Source organism: Phacochoerus africanus, chromosome 15 (genome assembly GCF_016906955.1).
Source record: "Phacochoerus africanus isolate WHEZ1 chromosome 15, ROS_Pafr_v1, whole genome shotgun sequence".
Taxonomy (NCBI): Eukaryota; Metazoa; Chordata; class Mammalia; order Artiodactyla; family Suidae; genus Phacochoerus; species Phacochoerus africanus.
In genome coordinates, this window is record NC_062558.1 from 90,741,570 (window position 1) to 90,763,387 (window position 21,818).

Genomic DNA, 21,818 nt, shown 5'->3' on the forward strand with positions numbered 1-21,818 from the left:
GCGGCCACAGCTCCAATTCAATCCCTAGCCTGGGAACGAGCTTCCATGTGCCACGCGTGAGGCCCTAAAAAGCAAAAAAAAAAAAAAAAAAGAATAGGAAGAAAAGAAAACAACAGGCCTTCCCAGGTGCCTCTGCCTCTGACTCCATCTGGGTCCACAGCCTGGGGAGAGCATCTTTATTATACAAATTGATGGTCTACCTCTATGTCTCCCAGGGTGAAGGGCAAGAGGTCACTGGGGTGTCCTAATGCTGCATCTCCTCTGGGGCGATCAGAGCCACCCCAGCCTGGCCAGCTGTCTTCCCACCCTAGTCCTGGCTCTTCTCTCCATCCGGGAAGCCTTCAAGGCTCTGGTCCTCACATCATCCATTCCCAGCTCAAAGTCATCTCTTTAAGAGAAGACCTCCTACCCTCTGCACTTCCCCCAACTCTCTGCTCTTCCCCTGCTTTCATTTCCTTTTCAGCTGTCAACACATTTCACATGTTCTGTTGGTCCATCTCCCTACTGGGGTGCAAGCTCAGTGGTGCATCCCTGTGTCTAGAATGGTACTTGACACACAGTATTCCACTGACCGAACAAACCCCAGCTCCTCCCCTGGCTGAACCTGCTACCGGCAGCCCCTGGTCCCCTGGGCCACCACAGCCAGGACTCCCACCACCAGGGCTCATTCACTACCCCTGAGAAGTGCACCTTCCCATGACAAAGGCGCCTTCTCCTTAATTACCCTGCTGAGGCTAAGTCCTGCCATCCTGGCTCTGCACCCCCACCATGGCAAACCTCATTCCCTTACAAAGTCCAGGGTAAAAAAAATCCAATATATTTTGTTTTAATTATTGCTGTTTAATGAGCCATAAGGAAACTACAGTGAGGGTGCAGGAAAGGAGACCATTTAGGGGAGGTGCCAGTGCGGAAGCTGCTGGTGAGTGAGAAGCTCGCTGCTGTGGGGGCTTCATTTACTCTCACCCTGCTGCCTCCCTGAGCCCAGAAGCCCATCACCTACTCACCCCTGTCTGCCTTTGGCTCGAGCCTACCACCCCAGCAGGATATGTGCCCTCACAGAGAACAGTCAGCGACCCAGGGACCAGGGGAATAATGGAAGCTCCCATGGGCTGAGTGCCTAGATTGCTCCCCCAGACTCAAGGAGGCAGCAACTTTTTTTTTTTTTTGGTCTTTTGTCTTTTTAGGGCCGTACCCATGGCATATGGAGGTTCCCAGGCTAGCGGTCTAATCGGAGCTACAGCTGCCAGCCTATGCCAGAGCCACAGCAATGCCAGATCTGATCTGCGTCTGTAAGCTACACCACAACTCATGGCAACACTAGATCCTTAACCCACTGAGTGAGGCCAGGGTCGAACCCGCAACCTCATGGTTCCTAGTCCAATTTGTTTGCCCCGTGCCACGATGGGAACTCCAGAGGCAGCAACTTTTTAAATCATCTCAGACAGTCTGATAAACCACACCAGAAAAGGTATCTTTTTTTTTTCATTTGTATGGGATTAAAGAGTTTACATACACTGCCTATACTATATTTCATTTCTTCGGGTTTTTTTTTTTTTTTTTTTTGAGGGGGTTGGGGGCCTTCTTCTTTCATGCCTATTTTTTTTTGTTGGAGACTTCATCATTCCTGCTGTTGGGTGCCCACGATTTCTATTTGTAAGATGCAATCATATTTTACTCTTCTGATGGATAAGCAATGAGGTCCTATTTTATACACAGGGAGCTATATCCAATCACTTGGGAGAGAACATGATGGAAGATAACAACGTAAGACAAAGAATGTATATATGTGTGTGACTGTGTCCCTTTGCTGCACAGTAGAAATTGATAAAACATTGTAAATCAACTATAATTCTTTTTAAATGTTAAAAAGACTTTACTCTTCTGTTTGTCACCTGTGTTGCACATGTTTTTCTTGGTTTATATGTGACAGTGGCTGTGTGTCCACTGAGGGTGATCCCAACTGCTCTGGGCTTTCTCCCTGGTGAACTGGGGGTTGTCCCCCAACAGCTCTCATGACAAGTCAGGGGGAGGCAGAGTCCTCCTTCGTCACTCAGGCGCTGGTTCTCTGGCTGCCCAGGAAAGGACACCCCTCCTCCCCAGCCCCCAGGAGGGTGCAATCTTGCCATGTCACCCCCATCACTTCCCCTCCATCCTGCAGGCTCGCATCCCTGCTTTTCCAGCACTCACTATATTCTAGTCCTACATTTAGGGTCCTGGATCCTTTGAATCCTTTTGTCTGCTTAGGAAGGGACTGGAAAATGAAGACATAGCCCTGGGGCACCAGTGACAGAATTCAGGGGAAAGGAACTATCCGGAAAAACCACACAGAGGAGACTCAGAGCCCCCTGCATGACAATTTCTCTTATGTGTGTTCATAGAAAAGCTTCTAAACTCATGACCAGTCTCTGAGCAGGAAGAAGGCGCCTTTCAAGCATCTGCCCTCCTTCAAAGGAGTGTTTGATGATGGAATCTGGGGAGGCTGTGTCAGCTGCAGAGAAGGTGGGGGGGATCTTGGAAACAGCCAAGAGCTCAGGTGATGCTCTGCTCTGTAGAGCCACATCAGATCACTCACAAACTGCCCCTGACCATCGAGAGCTGGAGTGCAGGGAGGAAGGGGCAGATACACACTTGCATGGGATTTCCTGGCTCAGCCTGACCCAGGTCTTGGACGCACAATAACTTGGTGGGGAGCAGAGGCACAAGGGGGGCTTGTCTGGCCCCTAATTACAGCCAGGAGATTATCGGAAGAAAGTGGATATTGCCTGTGCTTTCATCTATTCAGTCAACAAAGCATTGCCAGTCTAGAGGGGCCAAGACACACTCAGAGGCGTCCTGCTGTGGGGACACCTCCATGGTGAAGCAGCAGCAGGATCTGCAAAGCTAAATCATTCATACCCATCTCGCTCTGAGACAGCCAGTGCTCCCATAGACTCGTGCCTGTGCAGTTGGGTTTTTACTGCAAAATGATAAGCTTCTGTCCAGGGTGGGGGATCATGGTTCAGAGTTGGGGGACCCATGGGCCACAGTCTCTGAATGCCAAGCTGCTCTGCAGACTCCAACCCCACAGAAGGTAAGAAAGGAAGGTAAAACCACAGATCCATGGAGGGACTGTGCTAGAGCAGGATGAGACACTGCCTGTCCGCCCCCAGCTCCATCACGATGGGCTGATGGAAAAACAGTCAGGACTGGAATCAGGTCTTCAAGCTCAGGAGCTGTGCCATGGATGGAGCCTGAGAAGCTTCTTGCTGGTCCAACAGGCAGGACCCTGCAGGGGGTGGTGGGGAGTGATTAGGAGAGAGGGGAGGGCTGAGCAAGGACTCTGAATGCAGCTTCTGCTCCATCAGCACTAGTGGCCAGCACCCTCAAGCTCTGGGCCTGCTCACTTGGCACTTTGTATTCTTGGCATTTGTATTCAGTGCACAAAGGGCTGGGACTTGAGCGCCTTCATCTCTGATGTCTCCCCTGCCTGTCAGAGGGGCCTAGCACACCCCGCACACATCAACAGAGCCCTCCACCACTCAAGCTGAGTGTGAGAAGCTGTCCTCCCCATTGGGCAAGGCTTGGTAGTCTTCCAGGGAGCTCCTTGCCCCTGTTGTTGGTGTAGACGACAAGCAAGGAACCCCTGTTCCTTTTCCTGTCCACTTCCGGTCTATCTTGCCACAGCCGTCCTTCTGTGACCCACCCACGTTCTTCGTGGTCAGGACCAGAAAGCTCCTGGCCAAGGCCTTTCTCTGGACCAAGATGACACTTGGGAAAGACATCTAAGACATCTAAGTGCCAGGATCCAAACAGGTAGGAATCAAACAGATGGTCCTTTAGCCACATCACCTGGGTCCAAATTCTGGCTCTTATTAGCTGAGGTTTGCTTTTTGTTTGTTTGTTTGTTTGTTTTTAATAGTTAGCATTTACTGGGAACTTTCTGTATGCCAGTTATTTGACAGTTTACGTGCATTATCTGAAACCAGTCTTCACAATAGCCTCATGAAGTAGGTGCTATATTTACACCCATTTCACATATAAAGGATCACATCTTTGTAAATCTCAGTGATAAGTACATTGCTTTAATATGTACCAGTTTCCCTTAAGACAAACCAAATGAGCAAGCCGTGGTTTTCTGCCTAAACAGATCCAAGCCAGTGCATGTTTTTAATAGAAAGACAATACCCAATAAACACTTTATCTTTGCATATTAGCCATGGAAGATACATTAGATTCCATGCAGCTCCACCTGCCACACACCAAATTAAGAAAACAGAGATCAGCATCCCTGAGCACCATCACCAACTTGAGTTACTGCAGCACCAAAGAGCCCTGCCACACTGAATGGTCTTCTGTGCCTCAGTTTCCCTGTCTGTACAATGGCGGTAAGAATGGTATAAACCTCATAGGCTTGCTGAGAACATTAAATTCCTATGATTTGCTATGGATGAACTATTTTTTTCAGCCCAAGGCAACTTCCCCATAGGCTGGGCATTCCCAGCCTTTACTGTGCTAAGGGGATGCCCAAGTGCCCCTTAATGTTCAAACCCAATCCAGTGCAACACAGTTTGGGGCTTCCTGATTTCATTCATTCATTTCCTACCTTCACGATGTGAAACAACAGATCCAGGGCCTACTATTGACTTTATATTTTTATACAAATCACTTCACATTGGTAAACCCAAATTTATTTTAAGTGAACACTTCAAAGCACTATCATAACCCCAGTATCCTTTTGCTTCAGACTGAAAATAAATACGGAATACAAATGATACTCCAACAGCAATGAACATATATAGCACTTGGTTTCCTAATATCATTCCCCATTAAAACAGAAGCTAGGCTTGCAAACGCTATGTAATTTTGAAACTGTATGAGAATAAAAAGTAAAATAAATAAATAAATAAAATCATTAAAATTTTAAATTCAGGAGTTCTTGCAGCAAGGTGGAAATGAATCTAACTAGTATTCAAGACGATGCAGGTTTGATCCCTGGCCTCACTCAGTGTATCAGGGATCTGGGGTTGCCATGAGCTCTGGTGTAGGTTGCAGACACGGCTTGGATCTTGCATTGCTTTGGCCGTGCCGTAGGCTGGCAGCTGTAGCTCCGATTCGACCCCCAGCCTGGAAACTTCCATATGTCATGGGTTTGGCCTTAAAAAAGCAAGAAACAAACAAACGAACAAACAAAAAAAGAGGTCAAGGGAACACAACTCCTCAGAGAAATGGCTGATTCAGCTGGGGCAGGGAAATTACGCTGTGAGCCTGCACCATTGTGAGGTGCCAGGAGGCAAGGAAGTAGTCAAAAAGGCAGCAAGTAGATTATATCCTACTGAACAAAAGAAAATTCCATGAGTCTATCCTGCTGTAAATAAAAAAATAAGCAGAGACAGCTCTTCCTTCCAGTAAATGCCAATAATAAAGGTGGATAGAATGATGGAGTCAGAAAATCCTCTGGCACTCACCAGAGTAATCATGGATTCAGGCAAGTCTCATCAATGATGCCTAAAAGCAGTGGCAAAAGTTTAATGGGGAAGAGGATAGCCACATCATCTGAAAAGCAGCTCCTCACAAATTGTGTACTGAGCTCAAAGAGTTACATAGAGGGGAGGAGCCTGGGGGAACTCACCTTCCCCAGGTGGTCAAGGTCAGTCTGACCAATAAGGGGATGTGGCTGCTAAGGCCATGCCCTAAGGGAACACTGTACCACCTTTGCTAATGATGCTTCACCAAATCCTCATTGTGAACCAACACCCCAACGGACCTAAACCGAGAGAGAACTTGGAATGTCCCAAATTGTGAAGGTCAATTTGGAAAGGCCAAAGAAAGGTAGGATACTCCCACTTAAAGGAGACTAAAAGGATGGATGACCAAAGGCGGTGTGTGGTCTTGGGCAGGGTGGTAGGAGCTACAGAGGACAGAGTGGGACAGCTGATAAAATCTGACTGTGGACTTTGTGTAAGACCATAGCATTGCATCAATGTTAAATTTTTTGCCTTTGATAACTATACGGGGTATCTAAGAGATTGTCCTTGTTCTTAGGAAAAGCCCACTGAAATATTTAGGGGTAAAGGGCATGTCCACAACTTACTCTCAAATGGTCAGGAGCAAAAATGTGTTAGTGTGCGTGTGCGGGTGTGTGTGCGTGTGTGTGCACATGCGCACAAGTAAGTGGGGCAAAAAAGTGTAAACAGTTGGCGAATCTGGGTCAAGGGAGTTCTCTGCCATTCTCGAAACTTTTCTACAAATTTGAAATTATTTCAAAAAAGAAACATTTTACAACTAAGGGTATTGGTGTGCTGACCTAGATCCTCTGCTTTCGGCATCATCATAAAGAGAGAAAGGATAAGGTGGCCAACAGCCAGCCTGCAGCCCAGCAACTGTGTGTGGTGCCGAGGGTCCCTGAGCGTGACCTCACCTCCTGGGAATCAGAGTCAGAGCAGCCTTGGTTTCAGGTTGGGGAGGACTGGACAAGACTCCTCTGAGACAGTGTACAAGCAGCAGCAGCAGCAGTGCCCAGCCCAGAGCAGGCGCTCAGCAACGCTGCTTCCCTGAACTCCCAGCCCCTCCAGCCCAAAGGGTTGAAGCCCTCCCTTCTTACATCTGGGTGACACCAAGTAACTGCCAGCCGGGGGAGGTCAGGACAGGTGCCTGGCTGAGAGGAACCTTCCTCACTCCGACTCCAGGGTGATCCCAGGACCTGAGGGACTTCCATCTGGGGACATGGCAAGCCTGTCATGCGCTGAGCCCATATTCCCAACAGAGGAGGAAAAAGCTCCACAAAGCGCCAGGACCAAATTTGACCCAGATGCTGAAAAACACCAGGCCAGCCAGGGAACTGGCCTCCCCCTTTTTGATGAAGGGAAAGGACTCTGACGTGGGAATCCTTCCAGGAAACTGATCCAGAATGAAAAAGGAGAGAAAAACTTCATGCTCGGAAATGTCCACCAGTATTACAAGAGAAAATGGGAAACTGATGTTAAATTATGATATATTAAATTAGTAAGAACATGATAAACCTCACAGCCTTATTGGTTTGATTAATTAATTATATCTGCATGTGACCATGTTATGTCACTGAAAGAATTCTTAACACGGAAAAGTAAATGAAGGAAGACACCAAATGAAAAAATATATATAATATATTCTATTATTAAAAGTATTCAGAAGAAAAAAAGGCTGGAAGGAAATACATCTAGAAGTTAATTCCTGTTGCTCATGAATAGTATATGATTATGGATATTTTATTAGTTCCTTACTTTATATAATATCGATTTCCTCCAGTGAGCATGTTGTATCCCCTAGTTATCTTAAAAAATAAAAGTCCAGCTCCTTCCTTGTTATTCCAGGCCTTCTAGGATTACCTCCAACCACCCACCATGCATGTCCCAGCACAGACTGGACTCCCTGGTCTCACTCCTGGGACATCCTTCCTTCTCTGCCTACCAACGTCCATACATCTCTCAGGGCAGTCCAGAGAGCAGTACTTTTCTGCAGATGCTGCCTGGCCCAGAGCAGGTGCCCAATGTGTGGCTGAGAGATGAGTGAGTGCAATGCCACCTTCAATATCAGCTTTCCTTGGAATTCCTATCTCTTGGGCATGGGTTCATCCTATTTCTCAATAGTTCATTGAGAGCCTGTCGCCTCCAGGATTGGGTCTCTTTGCAAATAGAGACATTGCCTTCTTAACCCTTAGAGAATGGATTAATGGGCATACAGTTGGTGCTCAATAAACATGACCAAATGAAAGAGAAAGGGAGGACTAAGGGGAAGGGAGAATAAGGGGAGGAAGGTGCATTTGGAGACCTGATGAATTCACCCCAGAAACACAGAGCCCTTGCCCACAAGGCCCCCTGCTGAGGACATCCACTTGGTCTCCCTCAGAAGGAAGTCCCTGTGGCCAGAGGTCTAGTATCCATGAGGATGTGGGTTCAATCCCTGGCCTCGCTCCATGGGTTAAGCAAACTGTGATGTAGGTTGCAGATGTGGCTTGGATCTGGTGCTGCCCTGGCTGTGACATAGGGCTGCAGCTGCAGCTCCAATTCGACCCCCAGCCAGGGAACCCATATGTCACGGGTATGGCCCTAAATAAACAAAATAAAAATAAAAATCCATTTGGGAAATTTGCAGGCTTTATTTCTCAAAATATTTTTTTCTTTTCTTTCTCTCCTTCCAGGACTCCTGTTAAGCATATATTGATGCACATTTCTCTTTGGCTTTGTGCATTTTCCTTCACTTTTTTTTGTTGTTGTTGCTGTTATTTTTGGGGTAGCATAAATATCCATTCATCCGCAAATTGGCTGAATCTTTTTTCTTCCAGCTCAAATCTACTGCTGAGCCTGTCTAGTGAATTTTTCATTTGTTATTATACTTTTAGCCCCTGCGATTTGGGGCTGGAGGGGGTGAGAAATGCTGGCAGCACATCCCTCCCAGTTACTATATCCCTTGACTGGGAATTAAAGGAAGGAGCCCCGTTTTCTTGGCTAAACCTACCTGGGTTACAGAATCTGTCACCACACTGAGATAGGGAGGAAGCAGGAAGGAATACACTGTGGTTCAAGAGCCACAGCCTTTGGCTGTTCTTACAAGACTCAGTAGATCCTTTTGACTGTCTGTTCATCAACAGTAGGCCCTTAGGACTATTTCCAGAAACATTACATTTTCTGGGGGAGGGAAGGGGGTGTTTGACCTCTGGTATTTTGTCCGGTTATAGCTGTTTTCCGCGTTGCACATCTGGCCCTTCACACTGCCGTTCTGGAAGCGGGAGTCTAAAAGATGTTTTAATGTTGGAAAACGTAACTGTGAACTTTGCAACACTAAGAGAGATATTTAAAGGAGAGATCGCACAATTAAATCAATAGATGCAGAAAACGCATTTAATAAAATTCAGCACTGGATTCGCGGCTGGAAAGAGCATTTCCTTAACTTGATAAAGACCATCTGCCAGAAACAACAGCAACTGCATATTTAATGGCAAAATTTCAGAAGTTTATCTTCAACGTCAGGAATAAAGCAAGGAGGCGAAGCATTGTCATTTATATTTACTATCATATTGGAGACATATAAAGTGTTAAGTATTGGAATGGAAGAAATTCAATTGTTATTATTTGCAGCTGACATGATTGTTACAAATAGGACAATTTATAGACTTACCACAATTAATGAAAGAATTCAGCAAGGTTGCTAAATACAAGACCAATATGTAAAACCCAACGATACTCTTATCAACTAGAAAATGTGATTTTAAAAATGTCACTTATGGGAGTTCCTGTTGTGGCTCAGCAGGTTAAGAACCTAACTAGTATCCATGAGGACGTGGGTTCAATCCCTGGCCTCGCTCAGTGGGTTAAGGATCTGGCCTTGCCACGAGCTGCGGTATAGGTTGCAGAGGGGGCTCAGATCCCTCAGATCCTGTGGCTGTGGTGTAGGCCAGCAGATGTAGCTCCAATTCCACTCCTAGCCTGGAAATTTCCGTATGTCACAGATACAGCCCTAAAAAAGCAAAAAAAAAAAAAAAAAGAAACTCCAAAAGACAGTGGTTTAAACAAGTCAGGAGTTTATTTTGCTCTCAAGTAATAGGTGAAAGGAAAGCGCTCAAGACTGGCATCCTCAGGACATGACTTCTGCCCACTTCACGTCACCGCTTAAGCTCCCACATGCATCTCAGCCAACATAAGGGGAGAAGAGGGGACGCCCAATCCCTTATTTATGGGTCCCATCTGGACATTCTCTTCACAGCCCATTGCCTGGTCACATGGCCACAATGAACTATAAGGTAGGCTGGGAAGCAGGGTTTGAGCTGAGCAACCACATGTCCAGGTAAAAATCAAGACTTATCAGTAAAGGAGAAGGGAAAACTGGACATTATAGCAGCAGCCTCTGCCACATGTGCCTGTAAAGCCAAGTAAAATAGCCTGGAAGAATACATGCCAAATATAGCACTTATCTCCTGAATAGGAACAAGAGTAGTTGGGAGGCAGAGTATTGCTTAAAACGTCTTAAACAGTGATAGTGCATTCATGTATTAACTAAAGAATTATAAAAATTTCACAGAAGTTTAAAATCTTTTACTGTAGCTTAATACCAATATAGCATGTTAAATATATTAAATCTACATTGTACAAAGCTTTTAAAATTCCAAAAGTTAATTTTCTCTAAATGAATAAGTTACTCTATTAAAACCATCACACCAGAGCATCTGCCTCTGAGTCTGTCCACCCAGAGGCATGATGACAATGGTCAGAGATACCCACAGGCAAGCCAGTGACTACCCAAGGCCACAGCATGCTGCTGGCAGAGCTGAGACACGGCCTGGAGTGAGGACCACCTTGCTGTGACGGCATCCTAACTTTTTTTTTTTTGCCTCATAACATTTGATGGCATCTTCAACCTGATGAGAAGGCTACAACTTCCCTCGCTCAGTACAGTTTAGATTTCTGACAACAGAGCTATGATGCCCAAGTGCTTCACACTTGTGAACTGCATCAGTACCTCAACTCAAGAACAAGAGGGATGCAATTTTCCCATAGGCTGATTAATGATCACAAAACAAAAGCAAAAAACTTGGAGTTCCTGTTGTGACTCAGTAGTAACAAACCTGACTAGTATCCATGAGGACATGGGTTCGATCCTTGGCCTCACTCAGTGGGTTAAGGATCTGGTGTTGCTGTGAGCTGCGGTGTAGGTCACAGACCCAGCTCAGATGCTACCTTGCTGTGGCTGTGGTGCAGGCCAGCAGCTGCAGCTCTAATTCAACCCCTAGCCTGGGAACATCCATATGCTGTGGGTGCAGCCCTAAAAACAAAAAAACAAAAAAACTTCCCAGGAACAAAAGTCATGCGTTTTGACTCCCTTCTGAGCCAAGTTGTCAAGTTTAGGATGTACTGATGACCTGTTTAGAAGTCTCTTCTATTATTTCTAGATAATAACAGCAGGATGAAGAAAACAATAGAAATCTTCCTCCTCTAATAATGAATTGTTCTAAAAACTGAATAAAATGAACAAGCCAGAATCCAAAAAAGAAAGGTAAAAAATCCCAGTAAGAATTATGACTGATTATGACATCTCCTGTCAAAGGGGAGGGATTCACAGCCCAAGCTATTGAACAAAATCTCAGAATAGAAAAGTAAAACCCAAGTCCTCCAACCACAAGCTGCCCAGCAGCAGCTCTCCCCGACCCCTTCTCTCTGGATGGCAGGGAAGAGCATACAGGAGACCTGGACCCAGCTGCCCACTCTCAGCTGAGTAAGATACGAAGAAATGGCATGGGAGGAAGGCAAGCATGATACAGAAAAATGTGGGAAACAGCACGCCTGAGGAAACAAATCCAAGAAACAAACTGCACTGTGATAGCTCTAGAAGACATTTAAGGAATCCAAAGAATTTAAGAAATCCAATGAATTTAAGAAAACAAGGCTTCAGAGCTGACATGATAAAATAACAATGAGAAGGGAAGGAAAACAAGGCTAAGAAAACAAACTGTGGACCAAGACAACACCAGCACCAAACTCTAAACACGTTAACAACAGCCAGAAACAGAACAGGTGCAGCTGAAAACCAAACCTCTAAAACAGGAGAGTCAATGGTGAATGCAAAGGGGAAAGAGAGATGAAAACGACTGGACAGAAGGAAAACAATGATGCCTGATTCTAAGTTACTAGAATCCTGAGAAAGGCAGGTAATGAGTAACATTTAGTATGTTCAAGGTTCCCTCCCAGCATGTAAGCAGAGCGGTCTGGAAGGTGGAGGGTAGAATGGGGGGATGACAGTAGATCCTGGTGTGGTCTGGAGTGATGTTTGTGAGCATGTGCCTGTGTTGGTAGTTTTATTTATACTTACTTTTGGTTCTGCTTGGGTTTTTTTTTTTTTCTAATAAGATAATACATTTCATTTTCCTAAAACAAACAGTCACACAAGGGGGTGAGAGGTGTGAGGAGAAGTACCCTTTGTTTAAAGCCACTGAGGAAACTATAACTTTCTGCAAAGACATGTCTCATCATTTATTACCAAGCTATTCCATGCTTTACCAATAAAAATACCTGTCAATTTATGAGCACCTTAAACGGAAGGTCGTTTAAAGGCAACTAATATGATTCAAAAGGTAACAAATCTGGTCTCTTCTTGAGTGATCAATGATCAATTTAAACATTTAAAGCTAGGTACTAAAAACAGAACTGTAATCACATACTGATGAACTGACTTACTAGACAGGTCTAACTGAATATAAGACATGTTTTTAGCACCAAAAAGAATTCTTGGGAGTTCCCACTGTGGCACCACAGGTTGAGCAACTGGTGTTGCCGTGGCTACAACGTATGACGCAGCTGCAGCTCAGATTTGATCCGTGGCCTGGGAACTTCCATATGTCATGGATGCAGGCAAAAATAAAAAGGAGGAATTCTTGAGGAGTTCTGCTCTATAAACTTCTAAATGAGTAATAATGTGTTCCCTGAAGCAACTTCTGGGTAAAAGAATAAATACATATTCCAAGGATTAATGGTTAGGTCCCTGTTATAACATAATTCATTTTGGGAAAAAAAAAAATCCAGGTATTTTTTTAAAACTTAAGTTTCAGAGAAGAATTTCTTCGTCCTTAAAGTTTAAAGTATGAGGTAGTTATCATTCAAAGTAAACATCAAATGCAGTCCACTTTCATTGACAAAACATATGATTATTAATTGTTAGATTAATAACCAGAAATCTCTGCTAGAAAAAGTCAATTAAAAGCTCAGGAAGTCATGTTGATCAGCAATATTCTGGCTTGAGTTTCCAAATTCCTTCCCCACCAGAAGTTCTATGAAAAGTGCACAGATTTCTCAACAGTTCTCGAAAGACACAAGACTGTGATGCCGATAACCTGGGTTCGAACTCCTGCAGTATCTCCCGAGTGCCGGCCTGGCCGTCGACTTGGGCCTGAAAGGCAATGAAGTTCCTCATTTCTACCAGGAGCTCGTCGTGTTCCGTGCTGGAGGGCAGCGGGGCAGAGGCCTCCGGAACGTGCCCACTCTCACTTTCTAAGCGCGCTGGCAAAATGAGGTGGTTTCTTGCTCTCATTTTCGCCAACAGTGAGGAGGAAGTGAGGGCCCCGGATGAAAGTTCTGCATCTTCCACTTTTCCACTAAAATGCTCAGAAACACTGTCTTTTCCATCCTTTTTCAGAATGCCGTCCTGGAGAGAGATGATCAGCACATTAATATAGTTAACATCCAGTTCATGCTTCCACTTACTTCCCCAGAGGCTCTGAGGGGCCATAAAATAACACACATGCCCAGGGTGGTGAGGCTGTTGGGGAAAGACTGGGACACTGTCTAACGCAAAGGGAAAGGGAGACCCAGGAGTCTAAATCCACCCAGTCTTACAGAACATTTCCTAAAAAACAAAAAACTACACTCTTTGCTTCATCACCACCCTGAGTGGTGACTGCAGGGAGGGAGGGCTGGGCTTCCAGAAGGCTCGGCTCTGTGGGCCTTTCCTGTTCTTCCTCCCCAATTTCCCCTGATCTGGACACCATGGGATAGCGAACAGAATCAGAGCTGTACTTTTATTCCTTCACTTTCAAATCTCTTTCCTCTTTTATACCTCGTATGAATTTCCTTAGAACAACTCAAACCTAGCTTTTCTTCACATCACTACTGGTAAAATAATATAACATGGGAGTCAAAAAGGTTCTCTATTCCTAAATGTGTTCATATTAATCTAAAATAGGAATCTGAACCTGGGGGTTTTCAAATTTCCTAAGTAACATGACCCTTACGTAGAGAAAACTAAAGAAGAGTATGACATCACGAGAGGAGGGTGAAGCACTCCAGGCGTCTGGGGCGGGGCAGGGCGGGGGGAGAGACTGGCATGATGCTCTGGCAGCTAGTAAGTTACAAACAACATTCATGGTGGTTTTCTAGACCTTTATTGGAGCCAGTACCACACCTCCAGATGGGGCAGGCTATACATGCATCTACTCACACATCAGCCGTCCTTGTATTAATTTTCGGAGGACAAAACAGAGATTCCACTATAGATCTTGGGATTAAGACTTTGTCTCTTCTAGGAAGTTAGCCGGCTCTTTTATACATATATATGTGTATGTACGTATGTATTTATTTTAGGGCTGCACCTACAGCATATTCAGCCCCAGGTCAGGGGTCAAATCAGAGCTGCAGCCGCTGGCCTATGCCACAGCCACAGCAAGGTAGGATCCGAGCCACGTCTGTGACCTACACCACAGCTCACGGCAAAGCCAGATCCTTAACCCACTGGATGAGGCCAGGGATCGAACCCGCATCCTCATGGTTACTACTCAGGTTTGTTACCACTGAGCTACAACAGGAACTCCTGGCCAGCCCTTTTACATTCACATGAAAGTGCTTCATAATTGAGAACATAAAATACAAACATCAGACGCCATTATGCATGTGATTTTCTTCACATGCAGAATCAGGGGAAATTTTCACAGCAATTCAATCAAGCAAGTTTCACGAATGAAAAATAATCTCTCATGTTACCTGGCTTTTCTCCTTTGGAGATGCTGAAGAAGGATGCTGCACAGCGAAGTTGGAGTTCCTTTTCTGACCAAATCTACTCCTAAACAAGGAAAAGAGTCATAGGAGGTAAAATGTTACTTTGTGACTTAGAGATGAGGATGCCCTTCCAACAATTAAACTGTTTCAGGAGAAATTTCCTCCTGCATGGTTATTCCTTCATGGCCATGACGCTTCTGCTCTATGCCCTTAGATTCCTAAACTCTACTCTCCTGGGAAATTACCACTGCATCTCGAGTAAGAACCACTCAATATCCTTGTTCAACTTACAAAGTACCCTTGAAATCTAGGTAGGAAAACTAAAAGAGCACACTGGGAGTTTCCGTCGTGGCACAGTAGAAACGAATCTGACTAGGAACTATGTGGTTGCTTGTTCGATCCCTGGCCTCGCTCAGCGGGTTAAGGATCCGGCACTGCCATGAGTTATGGTGTAGGCTGCAGACATGGCTCAGATCTGGCATTGTTATGGCTGCGGTGTAGGCTGGTAGCTGTAGCTTCGATTAGACCCCGAGCCCGTGAACCTCCATACACCATGGGTGCAGCCCTAAAAAGTAAAATAAAATAAATAAAAAACCACATTGGTTAGCATTGTGACTACTGACTGTTGAAACGTGGCTAATCATCTTACTAAAGTTTAATCATTATTCTGTATCTCTTACTATTTTTTACGGCAGCACCTCCTAAGTTCTCCTTTCCTTGAAAAATCAACTTTGGAAAGGAGGAAATGAAAGCCAAGAAGAAGGTAAGATGAAAAATGCACTGCCCCAAACCATGAATCTTTGGCTGACCCAAACCCTGAGTGATTTCTACTTCTGCAGAGAAACAGGAGGAGGTACCCGGCCTACCCTGATTTACCCCCGGCCTGGCCAGCTTGGCCTCCTCACAAAGGAGGGTGGGGTAGTAGCCTCTTACTTTCTTCCTGCTGGGGCACCAGCAAGCCCCCTGTGACCGGTCCAGGTGGGAACACCAGACGCCGCTCCCAGACACCGCTGCCTCGAGAGTCTCAGTGCTTTAAGGGCATCCTGGGCCACGCGGTTGGCCTCCGCCTCCACCAGCATGTAGTCTGGACTGGCTCCGTCCATGATGGCATCATGCTTCATGACGCTGTGCACGCCCACTGGCAAGAAGAGGGGAAACCGGGGGTGTGTTATTTCAGCTCATACACAATCACCTGTTCTCAGCACAGGCTAGCTGGCTTTGGGTGGAGAAAAAAATCATGAACATTTTTGGCAGCTATTCACCCATGACCAACAGGACCCAGGAACTTTACAAATGCTGCTGCTCTTCATCTGTGTCTCTACCAATGAGGGAGGGACTATCAACTGTCCCCGCTTTGTATGATCACAGCATAATGCTTTAAATACCACACTTCAGCATAACCTCTTCCCTGCTATCTGGGAAATTTTAAAACCTATTAATGTATTTATTGAGGGGAGAAAACATAAAAATATAAACCAAAATCGCAGAATTTCTAAAAAGTAACAATCACAAAAACAACACATATGAGAACTCTGTGCAGAGCCTTAAATACTTACACCAACGAAAATGAAAAATAATTCAGAGCCTTAATTACTTCTAGCAATAAAATTCAGATCCTTAACTACTTCTATCAATAAAAATGAAAGAATAAAAATAAATGAACTAAATTCCAAGTCAAACAGTTTTAGAAAAATTAAGACCAAAAAAATTCACCAAAAACAAAAGCAATAAGGAAAATGTAATGAAGATTAAAGCATAAATTAAGGAGGTAGAGAAAAACCATGGATCTAACTAATAAATCAAAATCCTGGTTTACTAAAAAATCATAAAGTAGACAATCTACTAGCTAAACCTACTCAAGAAAAAAGGGAGAAATTCGCAAAATTAGAAATGACAAGGGGGAAATTATCATGAAACAGAAGCCGATTTAAAAAAAAATTATTCTAAGAGTATTTTCTACGCCACCATGCAAATAAACTTGAAAACTAGACAAAATAAATAATTGCTTAGGAAAACAGACCAGGAACTACAGAAAAAGTAGAGAAAGTTGACAATGAGCTACCATATGAGAAAGCATCAGGCTCAGATAGTTTCTTTCTGAGATGCCATGTTTCGGCCTGCCCACCTGCACCCATTCAGTGATCTCTGGTAACTCAAGTGCGTCACATCAGGACACAATGACTGGCGAGGCCTGGGCCAGGTGATGGTCCCAGGTATGACTAAGCCCGTCCTCCAGGGTCCCGAGCAAATGTTGAGTCTGCTTTCCTAATTTTTCTCCCTTGATATTGGCTGCCAGCCTTTCTACTTCCACAGTGCCTGTCTTGGCCAAGCCCCTGCCTTTCTCCTCCACAATCTGTCACTTTACACTCCTGTGGCTGGAAAAATCAGATAAATATAGCATGCAGAAAAATTTTCTACAATGCTCAGGTAGTGCAAATCTGTTTTAAGCACTACATCCCTCCTGTGTGTGCCCAGAAGTCAAGGACTACTGTTCTCCCGAGGTTCAAACTCTTCTAGGTCTCCAGGAAACAGAAGCGAATGTGATTTTCAAAAATGTCAACACATTTCAAATCTGAGTTTTAGAGGGAAAAATATTTCCAGGGGAGTACCCACTCCGCACTGTCACGAAAGGCTTCTACTGCTAGAGACAGCCCCTCATTTTCTATTTCTAGCGCATCTGCGGCAACTCAGCAGGAGGAATACCTGACTTTTTGAAAAGCTTTTCCAGAACGTAGTCGTCATTGCTGCGTTCCTTGACCTCGCTCTCATTTTCATTGTCTTGCCTCTGGTACTGCCTCTTCTTCACTAGGTGTGGAATTCGGGTTCCCTCAAACTTGGCGTCTCTGCGGTGCTTGGAGTTCTTAGGCTTTTGCTTTGGCCTCAGGTGTTTCTCCAGGGTCTCTTCTTCCGTCACAAGGTGTTTCGTTTTTGACTTGTGTTTCTGAAAACTAGTGTCCGTTTGTTCATTCTCCCAAAGGGGTTCTGTTTGAACCTGGCAGCTTTCTCTTTTATCAGAAAGACCCTCCTTTTCTTCGATGCTGTCCTCACCAGGAGTCCTGCACATTTTACCGATTCCTGGAGAGTCTGAACACTCCCCATTTCCTCGAATCCCTGAGGACTCCTGTAGTCTGGACTCCGCATCTGTTTCTCCTCCAAGTCTGTCACTGCTGGTTGGACTACGAGGTGTCTGAGGGGCATCTTTCAAAGGATCCTCTTGATTAGAAGTTGCTGCATTTATTTCAGCTCCCATAGCTATAGATTTCTCTTCAGATGACGTGGCATCATTTGCAGATGCGTTCGAATCAGGGAGCTTTTTGCCCATTGCAACGTTCTGGTCTGTTCCAAGGACGGGGTGAAGTTTTCTTTTTAAATGGCGTTTGGGTGTCTGAACATCTGACCCAGTCCCTGTGAAGAGGGAAAATCATGCTAATGTTATATTGCATATTTCTTATGTAATTCTTTACTTTAAGTTAAATTATTTTATGGAATACCTGCAAAAATAGCACTTGTTTCAGTGCTCTGGGATGTATCAGGACTGGTCAGAGTAAACAGCTCATAAAGATCATTGGACTTGAAAAATCGCCTTTGTTTTGGATCTTTTAGCACTCTATTTGTCAAAAACTGCTTGAAGATTTGTCTATAAAGATAAAAATTAAACTGGTATGAGACAATGGTTTAGCTCTACCTCAAAATCCTAAACATACTGTAATTATTTACTATTAGGGTAGAAAAATAATCAGGTTTAAAGATTTTTAATTTTTTTATAATGACTTTTATTTTTTCCATTATAGCTGGTTTACAATGTTCTGTACAGCAAGGTGACCCCATTACACATAAAAACAGAGAATAAGCCATCTAAGCTTATTTTAATGAGAAAACAAAACAAAAATTTTTAAAAAACCCTACACATATCTCTGAAGTCACAGCAACTACTGCTGTTAAGTTGGAAAGACTTCTTAAAAGCAGTATTTCTAAAAAAATTCTCTACTCCAAACCCTGATGACGTGCTTGGTATGCTTCCACAGCTTGCGGCCAGGAGAGCAGGCCCCAGTCAAGAAGCGGCAGCCGCGGGTACTGACCGGTGGTAAATCTTTTCTTCAATGGTGCCCGCAGTGAGAAGCCTGTACACCGTCACCTGCTTCTTCTGGCCTATCCTCCACGCTCGCTCCCGGGCCTAAGGCAGAGAGACGCACCTCAACAAGGGCCCTTCTCAGTGACCAGCGCTAAGAGCTGGTCGCTCCCTTCCACTCCTTTAGTAGAATCTGGGCTAATGAGGCTAAATACACCTAAGACCTATTAAGGAAGATAAACAGACAGGTGACAAAGACAGACTGAGCCAGCTCTATCTGAAAAACAACCCATGTTCATCCCCTCCCACGTTCTCTTTGTACCCAAGTCTAGTGTGAATGCTTCAGATAAACTGTAAAGACCCTTCCCACCTGTGCTGCTGGAGGGTGCCTTCCTCTAGGATGAAGACAAGACCTGACTGAGAGGTGAGCCACACGCTGAGGCTGACGTGCCACCCGAGGATGCTCCCGGGTGCCAGCCATCAGACAGCCCATCACAACGCACTCCTTTAAAAAATAAACAGACCTGTGTGTCTGTGCTTGGGTTCCAGTCGGGGTCATAGATGATGACTCTGTTTGCCCCCGTCAGGTTGACTCCTAGGCCACCCACCCGAGTGGTCAGAAGAAACACAAATATGGATGCGTCCTGGAGGTAAGACACACAACACTCAGTATGCACGTGGAAGACAGCTCTCACCTCTGCCTTCACATGCTCCGCACCTCTTGGGAAACCTCTTGCCAGTCTAAGCCAGGGGATTATTATGCCCTAGAGACCTTTGGTCAGGCAGGACGCAATGTCACAGCTCCTACTTTTAATATCAATTATATTAGCAATATTTAAGAGTTGGGTTTTCAAGAAGGAATTCTCTTCCTGACATTCTCTGTTTAAACACACACACATCCCAATAATCCAGAAATGCACCGAGCTAAAAGCATCCCCCACTCAATCCCAGACGCAGGCACTGTGGGTGTGGACCTCTCTCCCCCTCCCCTCTGCACACAGCAGCACCATGGGACTTCACCGCTATGGTCACATGTTACCTCATTGTATCTTGTGATCAGAGGTTGTCGTGAAGCTATTGTAGTGGTACCATCCATCTTGAGATAGGAATACTTTTGGGCTCTAAGGAATACTTCAAGTATGTCCAACATCTGTTTGGAAGAGGAGGTGGGGGGTTAAGAGTTTAAAATTCAAATGTACACCTTCAGTGAACATTTAACATTTGTGTAAATAGTCACGCCTTCCCCAGCAGGCAGGAATTAAAACGGGTTTCTTGAATTGAGGTAGATAAATATAACTATTGCAAGAGTATTTTTGGCATCTCCACACTGCTAATTCTTCCAAGTTTTGTAAAGAGCAGGGCATTTATTTGTGTTCAGACCCAAACATGCCTGTAATAAGCAAGCCTTTCTGAAAAAGCCAACCTCTGGGCACAACTCTAGAGAAAGATCCAAGCTCCCAAAGAGCTTTGCAGGCTGTCACCTCCATAGCAGTGGGTATAGCTGCCCTTGGAATCATTTTCTTAGAGTATGTCCTTTTTTTGAATTAATTCAAAAAATGGGACATAATCTAAAAACCGACTTGTTTCTTCTATGACGTTTACATACTCACCTGTCTGGACTGAGAAAATAGCAATACTCGTTGGCCCTGCTTGTGCCATATTTTCAACAAGGACTCAACAACTATCATTTTCCCAGAACGTTTCCAGTATCCAAACTGATCTTCCTCTAGTTCCTCGCCTGGAATACCTTTAAAGTTCTTGGGGCCTCCAGAAAAGAGATCAGGGTGGTTGCAGATTTTTCTTAGGGCTACAAGTCCAGAGAAAATCTATGGGATAAAAGAATTACACACACTCAGATTATCCCATGTAAAATAATATTCACCCAAGAAGGAAAGGAAGGAAGTTGTTTGATACGGAGCACAGATGAAAAAGTAATTCTTCACCAGCTTCTTAGTTTCCTCCCTGATCACAGCCTATTAGGAGCTGGAAGAAATCTACCTCTGCACATCTTCTTTTCCTGATAGGGCAACTTCTCTAAAAACAAAAACACTCGGGTGGACCAAACTGGAGTCATGATTTATGTTCCCTCTAGAAAAAAAGGTATGTGGTTCATAGCACATAAAAATCTGACCATCTTTTAAATTAAATGAGAAAGTCATGCCCATGCTTCTAGGCTGTACCTTCAAGGAGGACAAACCAAGGACTAAGGAAGTCTTACATGTCAAATGAATAAAGTACAACTCACATGTTAAGATAATGAAGCACGAAGAAGTTGAGGAGCTGACATGAAGCTTTTAACTACAGCTGAGAATAAACTTCTATGGGTGCTTAATGAAGAGACATTTACCCACATACATTGCTGACTCTGGCCAATAACTAACATGTTATTATTCACACAAAAATGTATAATAGACGGAGTTCTCGTCATGGCTCAGTGGTTAATGAATCCAAATAGGAACCATGAGGTTGCGGGTTCGATCTCTGGCATCGCTCAATGGGTTGAGGATCCGGCGTTGCCGTGAGCTGTGGTGTAGGTTGCAGACAAGGCTTGGATCCGGTGTTGCTGTGGCTCTGGCGTCAGCTGGTGGCTACAGCTCTGATTAGACCCTAGCCTGGGAACCTCCATATGCCACAGATGCGGCCCTAGAAAAGACTTAAAAAAAACCCAAAACGTATAAAGTAATTCTTCCTCCATGCACCTGCTAACCCCAGCAGTCTGGGACTGCTCCCCACATTCTGCACGGAATCAACAGTCCCTACAGGACCCACCTTACAGACCCCATTGCCTAGTGCATTCTTCCACTAGACCACACGGTGCTGGGTTCAATGGTAACAGTGCTGCAGTACAGGTGAAAGGGAACATGCTCAAATCATGGGTTCTCTTACTTCTGGAAGGGCTTCAAACTAAGTGAAGGTTCACACCCAAATGTTTTCAAGAGGGTAACAATCCCTGACTAGCAGGAGTTTCCTTTCCTCCTCCACTTCCCTTGGTCCACAATTCATTTCTCCAGCTTCTATTATTTAGCTGACCTGCATCTCTCCATTGAGAATTCTGTAAACTTCTTTGGAATCAATGAAATTTTGGTAGACTTTATGTTGCTCATCTGTAAGACGGCAAAATAAGACCTAGGAGGAGAATAAGAACGGAATTGAAAAAAAAAAATTAACAGAATGAAAGAATTAAAATATCAACAAAAGTTTCTAATCAAAAAAGCACAATGTATGCAATTTTAACAATGCAATCTTATCAAAAACAA

General features: G+C 44.5%; 1 protein-coding gene across 1 annotated transcript in view; it reads right to left on the reverse strand.

Moving 5' to 3' along the window:
• Positions 1-10,743: 10,743 nt before the first annotated feature.
• ERCC6 (ERCC excision repair 6, chromatin remodeling factor) overlaps positions 10,744-21,818 on the reverse strand; it is a 76,712-nt gene continuing 65,637 nt past the window's right edge. Inside the window, exons 12-21 of the mRNA XM_047760512.1 lie at positions 21,592-21,687; positions 20,172-20,387; positions 19,601-19,711; positions 19,086-19,205; positions 18,572-18,666; positions 17,984-18,129; positions 17,196-17,897; positions 15,426-15,630; positions 14,478-14,556; positions 10,744-13,146 (exon numbers count right to left, since the gene is read on the reverse strand). Coding sequence (XP_047616468.1) covers positions 12,724-13,146; positions 14,478-14,556; positions 15,426-15,630; positions 17,196-17,897; positions 17,984-18,129; positions 18,572-18,666; positions 19,086-19,205; positions 19,601-19,711; positions 20,172-20,387; positions 21,592-21,687 — 2,193 coding nt within the window. The 3' untranslated portion in view covers positions 10,744-12,723. The remainder of the gene's footprint in view (positions 13,147-14,477; positions 14,557-15,425; positions 15,631-17,195; positions 17,898-17,983; positions 18,130-18,571; positions 18,667-19,085; positions 19,206-19,600; positions 19,712-20,171; positions 20,388-21,591; positions 21,688-21,818) is intronic.